At 43.8% G+C, this 20,269-nt stretch overlaps 1 protein-coding gene across 1 annotated transcript; it reads right to left on the bottom strand.

Annotated features, from left to right (window-relative positions):
• Window positions 1-2,644: 2,644 nt before the first annotated feature.
• LOC308298634 (E3 ubiquitin-protein ligase TRIM21-like) lies at window positions 2,645-15,346 on the bottom strand (the record flags this gene model as incomplete). Its single annotated transcript, XM_080742277.1, has 7 exons — window positions 2,645-3,198; window positions 3,670-3,814; window positions 8,680-8,913; window positions 10,935-11,030; window positions 12,644-12,902; window positions 13,980-14,124; window positions 15,148-15,346. 7 exons carry the CDS (start codon window positions 15,344-15,346, stop codon window positions 2,645-2,647), a joined length of 1,632 nt encoding a protein of 543 aa, XP_080598403.1.
• Window positions 15,347-20,269: the final 4,923 nt, after the last annotated feature.

Raw genomic sequence — 20,269 nt, 5'->3', positions numbered from 1 at the left:
CTGGTATGAAGAGAGTCTAATGATGTTGTATATACCATCTAGGAGTAGCCAAGGAAGCTAGGGAGTAGTGGGACAGTTTTCAGATGATATACACACCAGAGGGGCCAATGTGATGGCTCTGTGGGCTGCTGCTACTCAGCGCTATAGAGAGAGATCTCTCGCTCCTGCTACTTAAAGATTGGCCAGATTTTAATCCGAGGCACCCCTACATTATAATTTTCACTCCCAGCACCTTATATTTATAGCATATTGTCGTTGTCGCGTGGAAACCTTGTATGTCCAAAACCGTTCGTTTTTATCATCTAAAAAATGTACTAAACTAGTGAAAACAGCACCGCACGCAGTAGATCCGCTGTTTTCACTAGTTTTGTGCGACAGTCTTGTATGATGAGGCAGGGCTTTGCTTTACCAAAAGACGTACACATTTGAAACTTGGAGATTCAAGGTTTCTGCCTGACAGTGACAATATTTTAGTGATTATGTTGCGAGGAAAACGTTGAAATAATAGCCATTTTGGTTAAAACTGACTGAAAATAACTTTGTAGGCCTACTTCAAGTTTAAAATGATACTAAATATATTTTCAATATGTCCAAATAAATTCCATATATTATCAAATTATCTCGCGGCACCCCTGGACTGCCGTTGCGGCACCCCAGGGTGCCCCGTCACCCACTTTGAAAACCCCTGGTCTACACGCAACATCCCTCTTTTCAGAAACTACACCCTCAGATAGGCCTGTCATTTCACACGCTGCCCCACATCCACTAGTGGCGCCATGTGGTAAGATACAGTAGATGTTTAGAAAAGGTTACTTTACTCCAAATACTTCCTCCTCCATAAATATATAGCAGGGGTGGGCAACTGTGATGATGGAGAGGGCCACAATATTTCAAAACTCACTCCAGATTCAGCTATTTTTGCTTCTTTTGAATTGGAATACTGAATTCTGTTTTTTGTTATTTTTAATTGGAATCCTGAAATGATTGATTTAATTTCAAAACCATTTAGTTATACTCATGTTAACTTTATGAACTTAAATACAAATACGTTTAAAGACGTAATACTACTATACTAGTCATTAAGCTACTAATATAAGCGGTCATGTTTGCATGTTTGTAATTGTAACAATAATATATATCATCCAAGATTAATCTGCGGGCCGCATTAAGTGAACAACAGAAATGTTTCATCAAAGAAGAGCTCAAATCGCTTGGCCTGTGGCCTAATTCAGTGGCGTCAGTTGAACATTTCATTTTTTCCCCCTGTTTCTACGATTTCTTGGGCTGGATAGCCTGTGGCAGCCTGGAACGTTGGTTCAGGGGCAGCTAAACTTGGCATGTTAGTAAACGTGCCACAATTTACAATAATGCATTGCAACTGTGCAGCTGACCTGCGGAACCTGGGATTATACCATTCTGTCAAGATGGGGAGAATACAAGTGTGGAGAATATAATTATAATACCTTGTTAAAGTGACCATTTTGTAAAATCTTGCATTTGATTTGTAGCTATTTCACTGTAATTTAACAACAAAATAACCAGCACAGATAGACAAAGAGATATTCATGGATTTATATTTAAAAGTAACTTTAATTTTCCCCCTGGACCCAGGGTATGGCAGCTGCATACCCCTGCCATACCCAATTGACGCCCCTGGCCTAACTTTGATTACAATCACAAAGCAGGACATGCCATTTCATTATGGCGTCACCCTGTTCAGCCAGAGCTCCTCCACACAGTGTTGACACTCCCATTCCGAAACCTCTTCCAAATGCATCCGTTCTTCATCTGGAAACCAGAGAACGAGATCATGGTTCAGCTGAGGAACCAGCCAGGTACTGTCCAAAGCCAAATGTAGCACAGTCTGGTGTGGGTAGGCCTCAGGTGGTTGTTGGTACTAGTGGACAGTATTATATTTATTCCTCTCGCCTAGTATTGATTTCGTCGACTGAAACTATGACGAAGAATGTTTGTCGACTGCGTTTTTTCACTGATGAAAACGAAATAAAAACGAAATAAAAACTACGCTGTGATGACTAAAACAATTTCATCAACAAAATAAAAACTAGACTAAAATGTTAGGGAGGGACTAGTGGAGAAGAGAGTCATTTGGTTGTTCTCAGGTGTTGATCAACACCTGATCGTGACGTGTTGTGAGCTTGTAGATCTGATATTTTCAGCACGCAACCAAGTGTAAAATCAGTCATTACGATGCCATCAAAGCCTACCAAAATACATTTTAGTTGACTAAATCAACTGTAGATTTAGTTGCCAAAAAAACGTATGATATTTAGTCGACTAAAATTAGACTAAAACTAAAACCTTTCAGGTGACTAAATTATGACTAAAACTAAATTACATTTTATTCAAAAGACTATGACTAAAACTAAATCAAAATTTGCAAGGTGTGCAAGAAGCACTGGTTTGCTAACAAACCTAAATGGCTGGCAAAACTTCCCAAGAGGTTCACAAACATTGTGCCAGCATTCCTTACTTACAAGAAGGCCATCTGTAAGTCTGTGATTGATGAGTGTTATACAAAATGTAATGCCTCAACTCTTAGTGCTCGTCAGGGTGGGGGGGTCCCCAGTTAAAATATGATTATTTTGAGGTTTGCGGCCTGAAAAGGTTGAGAACCATTGCTCTAGATCTTCACAGTAGAAACGATGGCCAGAGGTTCCGCGTTGCCACCGCCGTCTCGCCTCAGGTGTGGACTGAGGTACGGGTAGAGCTCGCCGCCGCCGAACGCGCACCCCGTGAAAGAGTAGACGTGCGAGCCGGCCGCCGCGTCGTAGAAGGACACAAGGCCCTCGCCGCGGTCCACAAACACCCCCACCCTCCGGGGGCGCTCCCTCAGGGCGAGGCGGGTCGGCGGGACCGTCATGGCGGCGTAATGCTCATCGTCGTAGTGGACGGTCACCCAGTAGCCGTTGTCAGGGTTCAGCAGGAGGCGGCCCTTGCGGTTTGCGTCGCCGCGGGCCACTCCCAGGTCCCATCCTGTCTTGGCGCCGACGTCCACCTCCCAGTAGGACCTGTCCGGGTTCACGCTGTCCAGACCCAGGACGCTGGCGAACACGTCGAATCCCTGCTGCCCATCCTCCGCCGCTTCCTCGCTCTCGCCTCCGTCTCGTACTCGCGTCTCGCCGTCGGACAGGATGAGGCGCGCGTGCGCCGTGTTCGGGTCCAGCTTCACGTCCACTGCGAGCCAAAATATGCACTGTTGAAATGCTAAACATGTACTGTGTTTGTATTCAAGGTATTTTTAACCACATGAACCCTAGCATCCCTATTCTAGGGGCAAAGGTTCTGTGAAAATAGCCGACCTGCAAGCTCACAACGTGGCGTAGCACTACGCTTTACATGAGCTTGCACGTCGGCTTGGTAGTCTATGTGGAAATGTAATAAATGAATAAATAACTACAACACACCTGCAAACTGTGGAACCCTCTCGAGTTCTGTGAAGTAAAACAAGTCCAGTCATTATTGTCATAATATCGGTTACTGTGTTTCCATCCTGATCTGACCTTTTATTTCAGACTATCTAATTCTAATCTCCACTTTTATAACCTTTACTTATATAGCCTTTAACCTTTTAACATGTTTTTCATGAATACATTTTTTTGTATTTATTTTTTTGCTGTTTTGTAAAGAAAAGCCGGTCAATGTTACCGATGGAGGTCAGTTTCTCCAGCTCCAGCTGGATTCTCTCCATCATGGCGGCCATGGTTGTCCGCATGGTGCCGAAGGAGGTCGTCGTGTCAACGGCTACTGCTGTCCAGTCCCGGTCCACCTCCTGAACTGGAGGCCGGTATGTCTGACACAGAGACACACAGAGAGAGAAATAGTGGCTGGTAGGCAGACAGACGAGCCCGCAAGATAATTTCAACTGGCAAGATGTGTTATTCCGGAGGATGGAACACCCCTGATTCTACTGGGTGACTTCAACCTACCAACTGAAGAGAAGTATCTCCCCGTTACATCCCTATTGTCCTCATTTGATCTGTCCCTCACCCCTTCCCCTCCCACCCATAAGGCAGGGAATGTACTGGACCTTGTGTTCACCAGAGCCTGCTCCCCCTCAAACCTCATTGTTACCCCTGTAAAATACTCTGATCACTGCTTCATAACCTTCTCCCTCTCCCTCTCTATCCACAGATCTAAACAGACCCTCCCTCGGACTGTCACCACACGACGCAACCTGAGGACCCTGGATCCCTCCATTCTCTCCTCCTCCATTCTCTCCTCCCTCCCAACCCCAGATATCCTTCCCTCTCTCCCTCCTGACACTCTAACATCTTCCTTTCTCTCCTCTGTCTCCTCAGCCTTCGATCGGCACTGCCCTCTCTCGACCAGGCCAGCACGCCCAAATCCACCGGCTCCGTGGCTATCTGAAACCCTCAGAACTGAGCGAACACCTCTCAGGGCGGCAGAGAGGAAGTGGCACAAGACGAAGCAACCAGAGGACCTATCTCACTTTCACGCACTCCTGTCAGGTTTCTCACTCGCACTCTCCACTGCAAAATCATCATTCTACCACACAAAGATCCAATCATGTACCTCAAACCCTAGGAAACTGTTTAGCACATTCTCAACCCTCCTCAAACCCCCCCCTCCCCCCCCTCCTTCATCCCTCTCAGCGGACGATTTTGTCACCTACTTTGAAAAGAAGGTTGATGATATCAGTAGTTCATTCTCCCATCTCCCCCAGAATACAGTGTCGAAAACACGCAATTGTATCCCTAACATAACATGTCTATCCTCCTTCTCCCCTCTCTCTGCAGATGACGTCATAAAACTAGTGACTTCCTCTAGACCTACCACCTGTGCCCTGGATCCAATCCCTTCTCCACTCTTTCAGACGATCGCACCTGACCTACTCCCCTTCATAACCGCCATCATCAACAGTTCTGTAACTTCAGGCTGTGTCCCAGCTGCCTTCAAGACAGCCAGAGTATCACCACTCCTCAAGAAACCAACTCTTGACGCCTCGGACGTCAAGAACTACAGACCGGTATCCCTCCTCTCATTTCTTTCAAAAACCCTTGAACGTGTGGTCTCTAACCAGCTTTCTCTCCATCTCTCACAGAACAACCTGCTGGACCCCAACCAGTCAGGTTTTAAACCGGCCCATTCCACAGAAACGGCACTCCTAGCAGTCACAGAAGCACTCCATGCTGCCCAGGCTGCATCCCACTCTGCAGTCCTGATTCTTCTGGATCTATCAGCGGCATTCGACACAGTGAATCACCAGCTGCTCCTGGACACCCTTGCTGACCTAGGCATCACCGGGACGGCACTAAAGTGGTTCTCCTCCTACCTGTCGGACCGGACCTACCAGGTCTCATGGAAAGGTTTGCTTTCATCCCCCCGAACCCTCCAAACGGGAGTCCCCCAGGGATCCGTACTTGGCCCTCTGCTGTTCTCTCTGTACACCAAATCCCTTGGTGCTGTAATCTCTGCTCACAATCTATCATATCACTGCTACGCTGATGACACTCAACTGTTTTTGTCCTTCCCCCCCTTCTGCCACCCAGGTGGAAGAGCGCATTGCTGCATGTCTGGCCGACATCTCACAGTGGATGTCAGCCCACCACCTCAAGCTGAACCCGGACAAGACGGAGCTACTCTTCTTCCCAGCTAAGTCTTGCCCCATGCAAGATCTCACTATTTCCATAGATAATGCATTGGTGACTTCAGTTCCGACTGCTAGAAACCTTGGTGTGGTCCTGGACACCCAGCTATCATTTAAGGCACATATTGCATCAGTCACCCGGTCCTGTAGGTTCACACTCTATAACATCCGTAAAATCAGACCGTTCCTCACCCAGGAGGCAGCGCAGCTCCTCATTCAGACATCTGTCATATCAAAACTCGACTATTGTAACTCTCTCCTCACTGGTCTCCCGGCATGTGCACTTAAACCTCTCCAACTGATCCAAAATGCCGCGGCACGACTGGTCTTCAACCAGCCTAAGTTCTCACATGTCTCTCCCCTTCTCCGCAGCCTCCACTGGCTCCCGGTTGCGGCCCGCATGGAATACAAAACACTGATCCTGACCTTCAAAGCAGCCAAAGGTATGGCTCCTCCATACCTCCAAAAGCTGATCAACCCCTACACCCCCACTCGTTCACTTAGATCAGCCAACACAGGGATGCTGACCGAACCCTCGCTAAAAACTCCAGGGCAAAAATCCACTCGTCCGAGACAGTTTGCCCTCTTGGCTCCCAAGTTGTGGAATAAACTCCCTGTCGCACTTAGAACAACGGACTCACTCGCTACCTTTCGCCGTGGACTGAAAACTCACCTTTTCAGACTCCACCTAAACCCTTAGCACTACAGTAAAATCAATGACCATACATGAAGCTAGTTAACATTTGTTTGTTAGGTTTCTTTAGAACTTGATTATATTGTGTTTTTCTCTAGATAGATATCCATTTACATTGTTATATTGCTGTTAATGTACTGACCTATTATCTTGTTTATTATTGCGATGTTGTATCTGCTTATTGTAAGTCGCTTTGGATTAAAAGCGTCTGCTAAATGCCTAAACTGTAAACTGTAAACTGTTATTAATATTCATAACATTCCTTTACTGAGTGCTAGTGTATCAAAATGTGATATTACATAGTAATTATGTGGAGTTTAGGTTTAACACAACAAAGTTGTCATCCTTACTGACCATGTTAAGTTAATATTGGGCATTTGATGTTGAGGTATGGTGTGTGTGCAACTGGACATTTTGTCACAAGGATGGTGTGGTTGGTTCACCGAAATTAGTTAAGGCCATCCTCCAGAGTTTTATGGCAATCTGCCTGTTTGATTTATCAATATCTTGTATGCAAATGGGAAATGTGGCCTGAAGATGGCAGTAAAGGACATGATACAGAATCATCCATATGCATAAAATGACACATTTTATACATTCTCTAGGGCAGGGGTTCCCAAACTTTTTTTTGTCTCAGGGCACCCCATAAATATTTTTTTTTAATCCGAGGCACCCCTACATTATAATTTTCACTCCCAGCACCTTATATTTATAGCATATCGTCCTTGTCGCGTGGAAACCTTGTATGTCCAAAATCGTTCGTTTTGTATTTATCATCCATAAAATGTACTAAACTAGTGAAACCAGCAGATCTACAAGCACACAACGCCTCGCGTCGCGAGGCGTTGTGTGCTTGTAGATCGGCTTGTTTTTACTAGTTTCACTAGATCGTGCTTGTTTTCACTAGTTTTGTGCGACAGTCTGTATGATGAAGCAGGGCCTTGCTTTACCAAAAGACGTACACATTTGAAACTTGGAGATACAAGGTTTCTGCCCGACAGTGATTATGTTGCGAGGAAAAGGTTGAGATAATAGCCATTTTGGTTAGAACTGACTGAAAATAACGTTGCACTTCAAGTTTAAAAGTGTCCGAAAAAATTCCAAATATTATCAAATTATCTCGCGGCACCCCTGGACTCCCGTAACTGCACCCCAGGGTGCCCTGTCACCCACTTTGAAAACCCCTGCTCTAGGGCCAATGTGACACTGGGCGTAAAACAAACTTGGAGTGCTTTGTGCCAACATGTAGGCCAGATGTAGGCCACACTTCAGAGCCCGGACAAAGCCAGATGTTGGAGCTTATAGCTCCTTCCAGGAGCACTGCTCAAAAGTCACAATGCAAGCTTCAGCTTGTTGATCTGCTATTTTCACTAGTTTGGGTCCGGGGCAAACATCTGATTGCTCTTTTGGGTCTTGAGCTAAAAAGGTTGGAATCATTTAGGCCAGTGTTTTTGATATCAAGGTTCATTATTTATTCTGCATTTGATCCACGGACCATCATTTGATGACATTTAGCCAAAACGTTGAATATTTTGTTATTGTTGGATACGATTTTGGCCACAATTCCATGCTGTATTGATGTTGTATCATTGGAGAGATATCAAGTCAGTCAAAAATAAAATGTCTTCCTCGCTAAAAAACCAGGACAACGCTCCACTCGTCCCAGACTCTTCTGGAATGAACTCCCCATTGCAATTAGAACTGCAGACTCACTCCTAGCTTTCACCGTAATCTGAAGACTCCACCTTAGCCCATAGGCATAGCACTTACCATAGCACTTGTCTACCCTCAATGACCATACATGTCATTTATATGTAGAGCAGGAGTGTTAAACTGGGGGTCCAGGACCCCTAGGGCGTCCTTAGAGTTACTACAGGGGGTCCTCCAAATCTTTGTGAAAGAAACTTTTTTTCCCTCCTTTTTTATATTAACCACTTGAACCCTAGCGTCCATATTCTGAGAACTTTAGCCAAGGAATAGCAGATCTACAAGCTTTCAACGCCTCGCGCTGCGAGGCGTTGTGAGCTTGTAGATCAGTTATTTTCGGCAGGAGGTTTGGTGTAGAGGGGGAAAGAGCAGACTAAGTACAGAGTGAAAGTTAATTAAGTATTGGCGGTTTAAGTGTGTAAATATCTAAAAACACAAATTGACATGAATCCAAAATACCGTACACTGATGATTGTGCTGTCAAACAATTAAAATGGTATCTCTGAAAAAGTTGTGGGGGTCCCTGCTTCATCTCTTTCTCAACCAAGGGGTCCTTGGCCTGTAAACGTTGAAGACCCCTGATATAGAGTGTATAGCTTGATGTGGACCACTGGTTGAAAACCACTGATATTGGCTAAACTCTAACCTGAAGGAAGTGGATGTGATCCTCTAAGGCTGACAGGTCATCCAGGTCAGTGATGGCCTTCTGGAGCTCGCTGACCTCTCTTTGCAAGTCGTCCGTGATTTCCTTTGCCTCTTTCTCCGCAGCCCGTCTCTTCTCTTCCAGAGGTCGTAGAGCTTCATGCTGGGCGTCCTCCACCGCTTTCAGTACAGCCGTGAACACGGCCTCGATCGACCACCACTCGCCATCCAGCTGGTCCTACAAGCAGTGCCGTCACAAGGGGAGGGGGGGGAGTGGGACTGAGTTATTAGGGCCCAAGGTGGAGGGGCCTTAATTATTTTATACTTTAGCTATTGAGAAATAGCAGATATAGTCATGAAAATGTGTGCAAATCTTTGAATATAATGTATATTTTAAGAGAACATTTGCTTCTGGGGGGGTCCCTGGAACTAAACATTTTGAGATGGGGTCCGTGGCCAATAAATATAATTTTGGGGGTCCTTCACATGAAAATGTTTGAGCACCACTGACATAGAAACATATATATTTTTTTAAATAGCAGATCTACAATCTCGCAGCGCGGCACTCGGTGAGCTTGTATATCTGTTATTTTTTCAATATTTAAAGCACAAAATATTGTGTAATAATGCATTCCCAGTCTAAATGGTTCCCCCTTCCCTTATGAAGAACATTCATGGGGGGCCCGCAGTGAATCCTTGTACCCAGGGCCCAAAATTTGGTGCGACACCCCTGCCTACAAGCAGTGGTGGAAAAAGTGCTAACATTTGTTTTACTTTACTAATTTGAAACTAAAAGTATCAATACTGCAATATAGAAAATACTCTGTTAGGGTACGGTCACACCGCTCTTTTATTCTACCTATGAAGGTGGATTCTGCCGATGCATTTCAATGGGAATGGAGCTTTTATATTTTTTAGAAATCGCAGCAAATCCGCAAATGGCAGCAAAACACTCCATTCCCATTGAAATGCATTGGCAGAATCCGCTCTTATACAGTAGGTGGAATAAAAGTGCTGTGTGATCGTGCCCTTACAAGTAGGCTAAATGTCCAGAATTCAAAATGTAACCAGGCTATACCCATTGTTAATGGTCTCATTAAATACCCCATTATTTACATACATGTAGTTTATTGTTATTATGATAACATGTTGTGAGCTTGTAGTTATCAGTTATTTTCACATGGTTTGGGTCGTGTGAAGACATTTATTCATTTGGGTCTTGAGTTAAAAAGGTTTGGGAACCACTGCAATAGACTGTGATACTGAATATCCCTATGGGACAATAGACTGCTTATGATTGTTGTGTGACTAAGGGCTCGTACACACTGCCCGACTTTTTGAGGCGGTTATGCTGTCGCAGACCATTTTTGGCGCTTGCGACAAAACCGCCGATCTGCCGCAAGATCGGGCTTTGCTCACCGAGGTTTTGCTGGCCGCGATAATAGTGCTTGGCGATCCCTTCCCGAGGGTTTCTAGATCTCTAGCAAGTTTGATATTTGGCTCTGTCACAGACTGGACGTCATACAGTATGAAAGAGGTTGCGAACGCACAATGAGAAGATCTGTGTTAAATGAGCACAGGACAGCTTTGCTGTCTGTCTGTATGGATAGATGGATATATCATGAATAGGCTATAGTATAGAACTTTACTCCGAGGGTAAAGTCAGGGGTCTTATTGGTAGTAATATTGCTGTTAAATAATAGTCTGTTTCATAATAATATAGATGCTGTTTCATAGAAATATAAAACCAACGCATCTCACTTCAATGTTGATAAAACGCGCAGCAGCACTGCTTGGTGTTATTATGAAATCATTGAGCACTGTGCACCTGCACAGTGCTCTATGTGTGTGTGTGTGTGTGTGTGTGTGTGTGTGTGTGTGTGTGTGTGTGTGTGTGTGTGTGTGTGTGTGTGTGTGTGTGAGAATCATTTGCGTCCTGCCTCGCTGCACGCACATATCACGGCCACAGGAGCCTTTCATGTTTTCGTCGGACATTGGAATAAAAACAAATGTTGGCTATATGTCTCGGGTCTACATTGCATCTTGGTGTAATATGTGATCCCTTGTCGGCGATCAATCTTACAGTGTGAAAACCACAACGACATTATGACAGACGATAATTTCAAGAAAGACACTTGTGTTGTGTGAAATACTCTAACGATCCAATAATCACAGACCACTTCAATATCGTACAGTGTGTCCGAGCCCTAAGTACAACCTATACTAAGAATAAACTATAGTCTTAAACTTGAGGCTTACTTTGAGGTGGGACAGAGACGTGCTGATCTCCTTCACCTTCTCCTCTCTCCTGTTGATCCTTTGCTGCAGATCTCTCTTGGTGTCGTCAAGCTCAGACTGTGGCCAACAAACATATACATGTCACTACTCAGGGATGTGCAGAGAATGTTAGAGAGGCAGGGGCTGAAACTTCTAAAAGGGCCTTTTGGTAGAAATATCGAAATAGCTGACCTCCAAGCTCACAACGCGTCGCGCTGCGACATGTTGTGAGCTTGGAGGTCGGCTATTTTCAGTGCTTAATACCACACTAAACTAAGCATAATCAAGTGAATACCGGAGATGTGGCGTAATGACATGGATTTCTACAATTCTTTCAACATAAGATGCTGCATTCAAGTTCAGGAGAGTTTGGACAAGGCAATTCTCTTAAATGCTGGCTTCAGTATATGGCATGCAAAGTGCAGCATTTGGCATTTCTTTCACCACAGTAAAATCGGCATTCATGGTCTGGATAGGGCACCTTTTACAGAAGGATAAAAGGGCAGGGGCTCAAGCCCACTTTGATGTCTATGTGTGCATGTGCCTGTCACTGCTATCACAAGAATAATATAGTTACCTACTCCTCCCGCGAGGGAAATTCAGAAATCGCAGCCCAACCCAGCTGCTTTTTTTCAGCTTAACCCAGCTGAACCCAGTGCTGCCCACAAGGAGCGCGAGGGGGAGGGGAGCAGTGATAGCTGGAGCGGGGAATCGTACCTGCGACCTCTGGGGCCTCCGGAGACCTAGGTATGGACACTAACCACTCAGCCATCACTGCTCTCAGTCGCTGTACAGTATGTCACATATGCTACTCACATAGGCCTACGGCACATACAGTATTCAGTAAATCATTACCAACTCTAATTGAAGTTCATTCATACACATACTGTACCACAAAGCAAAGTTCAGCCACACTACATGCATTCTTGGAGATCAGGGGTCATCGCTATGCTTGTGGTGACAATAATATCAGAAGAGACTGCCCTGAACAACCATAACAGGTCTGTAACACTGAAGAGTGTTCAAATGGAACCAAATGGACCCTTACAGGTCCATTTGGTTCCGTTTCAACACACTCAGTGTTATGGGGGTCCTTGCAAATAAAACATTTGAGAACCACTACTATGGTGGACTCCTAATGTGAGTCCGTGGACGGACATGTTGATGACCCCAGTTGGAGATTGTCCTGGCTGCGTCTCATTGGTTTGATTGTTTTAAGGGGTCATTTGGAACCCCCAAGGAACCATGAGGGTCCCTGGACCACACGTTCAGGGCCTTTTCCACCATCAAAGAACCGGTTCTGGTTCTTTCTCCCGCCTATGGGATGAACCAGAGGCGAGCTTTTCCACCGAGAACCGGAGTTGGTTCGGAACCGTAACAGTTGGTTCCGAACGGGAACCACAAAATCCTTGGTTCCTCTGGTTCAATCGTGGTTCGATCTGGTGGAAACGCAAGCCGGTTCGCAAGAACGAACCAAGGTTCCAAGAATGTTGAACCGGCACTGGTTCTGGAACCGGTTCTTTGCCGGTGGAAAAGGCCCTTTTGAGTATGGTGTAGCAGAGTGTTTCCAGTGAGCCAACATGCACAATATCAGCACCTTGACTCAGAGCCTTCATTAGTATCATTGGTAACACCTTTGAAGGAATTGAGAACTGAGAAGACACCCAACTTCTCTCCAGAATGGCTATTACCTTCCTCTGCTCCCATTCCATCTCCAGGGAGACCACGTCGTCACCCTCGCCCATGCAGAGCACGCAGACGCAGCGGCTCTCCTTCCTGTGGTACACCTCCAGGGGGCGCCCATGGGTCAGGCAGGCCCTCTGGTCCAGGTTGTCCAGGGGCTCCACCAGCTTGTGGCCCCTCAGCCTGGCTGCAGAGTGCACGCCGGCCAGGTGCGCCTCGCAGAACGACGCCAGGCACACCAGGCACGACTTCTGGGCCTTGAGCCTCCTGACACCGACACACACGTCACATGGCACCTTATTTAGATGTGTTAATTTAAAAAAAAGAAAAGAAAAAGAAAAGAAACATAATTACTCCAGTCTGCCACTCTGACAGAACTCAATTTGAGAATGAAATAAAGTCGGCGTACCGACAGAATGTCTCTCTTGTATGCTTAGTCACAACACAAATTGCACAGCCGTCCCAACAGAAATGACATCATTCCAGAATACCTGAGAGGAACATTGTTCTGTGAGAAAGTAGTGCCTTTTTCACTGCCGAAAACTAAACAAAAACTAAGCTACGGTGACTAAAACTAAGACTGAATACATGTTTTACAATTTTGTCAAGAATTAAAAAACTAGACTAAAATGTAAGGGAGGGAATAATGGAGAAGAGATCTAGTGGAGAACTAAAAGACAAGTCATTTTATGTTGCGCTCGCGTGTTGTTCTCTGAATACAACATCTACAAGCTCCCAACACGTCACAGCGCGTATGCTGGATGCTTGAAGATCAGATATTTTCAGCATTCAAACAAGTGTAAAATCAGCCATTACGACGCCATCAAGGCCCGCCAGAACACATTTTTGTCTACAAAATCAAATGTACATTTAGTCAACTAAAATCTTATTGCGACCTAAGGTCGCAGTTTACCATGAGAAATGTCACAGTTTGTCTCCGTGTACACATGTATTGTACACGTGTATACGGTCGACCGTAAAAATGTGTTATCATGTCATCATGCTCTGATGTCACTGTGATGTCAGGGGAACCACTCTACCAGAATGGGTTTGCCGCTCTGACATCACACTTTTATGATATCCCTTTTATGCCCATATATGGAGAAATGGAGATCCCTGTGATGCCAGGGGAACAAATCCCTTTTATGCCCATATATGGAGATCCCTGATGTCCATATCCCTTATGTCCACATCACGCTTGTCGCCCTGAGGTGTCTTACTAGTGATATTTTAGTCGATGACTAAAAATATGAAAACTTCTCAGGTGACTAAGATATGACTAAAACTAAATAAAATTTCATTCAAAAGACTATGACTAAAACTGAATAAACCCTTCACTCTGACTGGACATGAATATTTCCCCCAATAACCTCATCAGCTGCGCAGGTGTCCAGCTCCTCTTTCTCTTTCAGGAGGCTGTTCAGCTCTTTGGACTGTCTCAGGTCCTCGGTGAGGTTCTTCAGAATGATGTTCACGTCCAGTGTGGAGCCTATAGTAGGGCATTCACGAATAGTGGTTTTTAGTATTCAAATTATTCGACCTCAAAGTATTCGAATAGTCGAATATTCGACAGGACTGGCCAAACTGTCAAATATTAAGTAAGCAAGAGGCGAACATTGTGAAAATAGCCTCACAACGCCTCGAGGCGTTGTGAGCATGTAATACCTACAATTGTAATAGCATGTAATACCTACAATTCCAAGTGCTTGTCAGGGTGGGGGTCCCCAGTTCAAATATGTTTATTTTGGGGGTCATGGCCTAAAAAGGTTTGAGAAGCCCTGGTAAAGAGCATTAACAAATTCATCCACCAGGGGCATTGACAACTCATTCTTATGACTTCCTATCTAGCCAAGCTTTATAAATTATATATTTTTAAATATTTTTAAAGCGAATTTTCGACTTCGGTGAACAACATCGAATAGTGACTTTGATATTCGAATATTCGAATGTTTGAATATTTGGTGAATGCCCTAGCCTATAGTGGTGTCAAAAGTAATCGATTCAGCAATGCATTGCATCCAAATGAAATTCAATTCAGTTCAATGCAGCAACGAGACATAATCGATAATCAAAGCCTTAATATAATGATATATAATTATAACATATTTATAGTACTGTATATCGTCACTGTCGGGCAGAAACCTTGCAACTCCAGGTTTCATGTTTGTATATTTTTTTCGTGAAGTAAAGCCCTGCTTCATCATACAAGACTGCAGCAACAAAACTAGAGTAAATAGCCGATCTACAAGCACACAAGTTGGTTATGGACATACAAGGTTTCCACCTACAACAACGATGTAATAATACTGTATATGATAATTGTACATAAAATATGTTGTTCTGTATATCTGACTGCTTGTTTTTGACTGATAAACAATTTGCCGTGTTGTGCAGTAAAATAGAAAAGTGAGATGCATCGCAATGCATCGAACCGAATCGAATCGAATCGAATCGAAGCGTTACCTGGTGAATCGTAATTAAATTGAATCGTGAGGCCAGTACCGATGCACACCTCTAGTGGAGCCGGGGGGCTTCTTGCACAGCGGACAGCGGTCGTTGTACGTGGCGTTGCAGGTAAGACAGTCCTTGCAGAAGGTGTGGCCGCAGGCCGAGGTGACGGGGTTGGTGAACACCTGCAGGCAGATGGAGCAGGTCAGGTGCTGCTCCAGGCAGTCCGGTACAGAGGACGATCCGGGACAAGAAGAGGCCATGTCTCTGGTGGAATAGGGCACAATGACGCCAAGTTTGGTTAGATCAGAGGGGTCATTTCAGAAAGAAATATGGGGTTGCAAAACATTTGTTACCACTGATTTCTAAAATACTCACCTTAATTCAAGTGACAGATGCCAAATTGAATTGGTTTTTGTTTATATTTTAATTATATATTTGTAGGGGCATGTCATGTGGTCTACCTGCAAAGCCTACAGTATGTGATCTACTGGTAGATCACAATCTACCTTTTTGGCAGCCCTGATATTTTCGATATTTATTTGGGGGGCGAAAAGAGAAAATGTTCAACTGAATTTGAGGTTAAATGTGAACACTAGGAGGTGGCAGTTGCCATCCTCTGATACCACAAATGATGCCCCTGGGTTCAGGGGTGTCGCACCACATTCTAGGCCCTGGGTACTTTAACTATTGAAAAAAATAGCAGATATACAAGCTTCCAGGGACCCCCTAGACGCCCCTGCCTGGGTTAAATCAGTGGTATTCAACCCTTTTCACAGACCACCGTTTGATGAGATTTAGCCTCTCAGACACAAAACTTGAGAATATAACTTGTTGTCGTTGGATACGATTTTCTCCACAATTTTGTCTACAATTCCATGCTGTATTGATGTCGGTACCATAGGAGAGACAACAGGCAAACGTTGATCATAATTAACTATTTCTCTACATCCTCTAATCGTATAGACTTCTTGTAAATTAAGTAATGCAGATTTTTAACAATACTTTAACTTTTGAAACCCCATACCATACAGATTGGACAAAATTAATTTACAAGTTTGGAAATAAGCATACTCAAGGCCCAATTTAAAACATTAGGTAACTATTTTAGGCCAGTGGTTCTCAACCTGTGGGTCAGGACCCCCCAGGGGGGTCCCCACATTATGTTTGGGGGGTCCCCAGATGTTTAACTTAATGTGCAACGTTGTTTTCTCACTCAACATTAAACAAACCAACATAAAGTTTAAGTGTATAGCCTAGAGGGTACCTGCACATTTCTAAAGTGACGATTTAAGGACTTTTTAATACCTCTAAAAATGATAAATTAAACATTGGCCAAATTCTCAAATTTGAGGCAGAAATTGTGAAAATAGACGAGCTACATGTTTGCGTTGTGAGCATGAAGATCTGCTATTTTGACAATAGAACCATGTTATTCAATACCTTAACTCGTAGTGCTCATTGGGGGTTGCGGCCTGAAAATGTTGAGAACCACTGTTTTAGGCTACATCCTCAGTGTAATAACTGAGGATGTAGCCTAAAAGAGCTACAAATGAGCTAAGAAATTATCCTCTGGGAAAGACTGAGGAAGGCCTGGGTGGATTCCGGGAGGTTTATACCTCACACAATATTAAGTAAGTAAGTAAGTAAGTAAGCAAGTAAGTAAGTAAGTAAGTAAGTAAGTATGTAAGTACATTTTATTTATATAGCACCTTTCAAAACAATGTTACAAAGTACTTTACAGTGGACACAATATAGACATTAAAAACAAGTAAAACAAGGTCAAACTAAAACAAAAAAAGAAAATGGGGTAAAAAACAATGACCCGAGCAGATATGGCCAGTAAAAACTTCAGGGCACAGATTAATAGCGCTGTCCTGTGCAACCAGTGACTAACTGTTACATGTTACATAACCTTTACAGTACATAATATACAGCTCTTCCCCTTAAGGTATGCACCTACACAATATTTGGGGGTCAATATGAAGGGCTTTGGTATTTTTAATACAGACATTTGCAGTTGATTATGTTTTGTCTCTACCTGAAACTTGCCACATGCCTGCTTGGATTTGGGTACACATCACAGTTCATTTCAAGTAAATAGGCCAGTGAATTAATTTGGGAAATGCACACACAGGGTGACCAACTAATCAACTATAGGCCTACTGACTAGGGCATTCACGAATAGTGACTTTTAGTATTCGACCTCAAAGTATTCGAATAGTCGAATATTCGACAGGACTGGCCAAATTGGCCAAACTGTCAAATATTAACCCTTTTTTTGAGAGAAAACAATAAAGCCCTATGTTCCCTCAATGTTAACCACTATGCCTAACCCTAACCCTAACCCAAACCCTAACCTTAACCTCAGTGAGGGAACATAGGGTTGAGGAACATAGGCATGGCCATTAAAATAAGGGAATATTCGACTTCGGTGAACAATGTCGAATAGTGACTTTGATATTGAATATTCTAATATTCGAATATTGGTGAATGCCCTAATACTGATAAACCTATTAGGTGCACCATGGCCTGACCAGTTTGTCCAGACTGGTAAACCAAGTACACACCAGCCTAACGACCGGCTAAAATCTTCATACAATATGTTATTTCTGAACACATAATGAACTATTAAACATAAGGATCTTCATTACCTTAGTGCTGCTGAGAGAGTCAGATGATAGTAACAGATGTTTCCTTTCACTCTCTCCTGCTCTTTGCTCCACAGCTGTTTTATTGTAATGTCAGTATAAGTTTCATTTCCCAGTAAAGGCTCTGCCAGTATACTTTCTGTTTCTGAACAAGTTGCGTCACTCCCAGATGAATTATTATGCAAAATGCAGGTCAGTGTTTGTCTGTGGGTGTGTCGTACAGCACAGTGATTGCACTTTGAACAGAAGATCACATTTATATTTGAAGTTAGTCTGGGATCACTTCACTTTTCGGGGTTGTAACCGGTCTTGCGCGGGACTACAATTTGCAGGAAAGAACAAACCGGATTCAGTTTTAACCCAAAATATTCCCCTGCGCTCAAGGACATACTTTTAGGGCCTACCTAATAAACTCCTTGATGCGGAGTAGTTTTGCTTTTGAAACATTCATTTGGTATATACATCTTTTAGTCCAACTCGTAGCAACTGGCAAGACTACACTAGGCTACTCGAGCATCTTAACAGGGATTGGGGAAACAAACGGGGGGAACCAAATCAAAGTGACGCTGCTTCTTCTAGTGGTTTCCGCGCATTAGGCGGAAACCAAACGGCCTGTAGTGAACGAACACCACGCTTTCCCCAGAAAGCCTGGTAGGCGAGGTTAATTTGAAGTACTTTATTCCTAGTTGAATGGGTGAATGTACAGCCACCTGCGAAGCAGTTTGGATAAAGGTACCAAATAAATGCACCATTTACAATTTTAACCGTGAATGGTAAATGGTGCATTTACATAGCACTTATGCTCTGTCCAGAGCGGCGAATTAGCGAAAGCGACGTGAATAAGCGAACCAAAAAGGCGAAGAATTTGCGATTCGCCTTTTTCCATACACACCAAAAAGCGACGTGAATATGCGTATAATATTCGCTTAATTCGCCTAAAACAAGGGGGTGATTATCTGCCTCTGGCGCAGGAGAAAGGAGAAGAGAAGAGAGGAGAGAGTAGAACGGAGGCAGGGTCCAGGGAAACAAATAGTACACGCGCGAGACAGTGCGCTCTTCCTATTATATCCCCTCTCTCTGAGTCTGCACTCTGCATGCAGTGCATTTGGCCAGAGAGAGAGAGGGGAAGGGGAGCAGAGCGTTCACCGTTCCTCCTCAGCCTGTGTCCCAGCATACTGGCAGGTCCCCGCAGCAGCTGGTGGAAAGTAACTAAAAGTACATTTACTTGAGTAGCCTGTACTTGTAGATGAGTCCAATTTCCAGTACTTTCCTTCTACTCCACTACACTTCGGATCCTTTTGTATTTAATACCCAGCGATTTATTTTAAAACATTAGTCTTTTTGCAGTTATAAATTAGCCTAAAACATACCATGCTTTTACCAGTAATACATTCGAGTACTTTTCCAAGCAGCCACGCTGCCACACAGAGAGACACGGAAAAGGAGAAAAACACTGTTCCCCTCGGCCTCAATGCAACGTGAAGGTCCCTCCACCACTCTCTCTCTCTCTCTCTTGAAATAGGGTAGAGTGAGCTTACTTTGATACTTTTTCGAGATTCGCGTTTGGTGTGGATGCTTCCATTGACTTTATAAGGTTTTTAAAAAAAGGCGAATTTTACGCTAATTCGCTATTCGCCAATTTGCCCTCAGTATGTACGGACCATGACAATGATGTGCGTTAGTAGTAGTAGTACATCTATATTTCGGTCCAATTAAAAGAGCAAAACAATACATTACATTTAGCTTGGTCCACTAGTAGGGCATTAACGAAAAAGTCGACAAGTGGACTCAAGTCGACTGCCACCAGAGAAAGTCGAAAGTTGAAGTTGAAAAAAAAAATAACAATAATACTTTATATTGTGAAAATAGCTGATCTACATGCTCACAACGCTGTGAGTCGTTGTGAGCATGTAGATCGGCTATTTTCACAATTTCTGCCTTTGACAATTTGGACAATGTTTAATTTGCCATTTTAGAGGTATTAAAATGTCCTTAAATTGGCACTTTAGAAATGTGCAGATACCCTCTATACACTTAAACTTTATGTTGGTTTGTTTACTGTTGAGTGAGAAAACAATGTTTCACTTCGTTCATACACCGATGGTGGAGGAAACCATGCAAGGCACCAACCTGCTTATCTGGAGCAGGTTATGTAAGCCATTTACCATGAGAGGGAGTGGGTTGTTGGCTGATTTACCACTGTTTCAGGGTTGTGGCACGAGGCGAAGCCTTCTAGGCGAAGACCCTCGAATGGTAAATTGCTTTTCTACCACTTCTACCATATAAATGAAAGAAAACACAGTTGTTACTAGCAAGGTTATTTAGTTACAATCAACTGCAACACAATAGTGGGTGGGGTCACTGATTTACCACTGTTTTAAGCCAATCAGAATCCAGTATCTGATGTGGTAGAATAGGGGTTCAGTGTCTTGCCAATGTCGCAAGTGACTCTTTCCATTGCCATTGTTTTAAACAATGCATCTTATGAGTATATTTTACTCAGCTCATATTAGTAATGTTTATTTGACAAAATGT

This window comes from Nannobrachium achirus (assembly GCF_963921795.1).
Source record: "Nannobrachium achirus genome assembly, chromosome: 14".
Classification (NCBI taxonomy): Eukaryota; Metazoa; Chordata; class Actinopteri; order Myctophiformes; family Myctophidae; genus Nannobrachium; species Nannobrachium achirus.
Note: the sequence above shows the minus strand (reverse complement) of the source record. Positions and strands in the feature narration are given on the sequence as shown.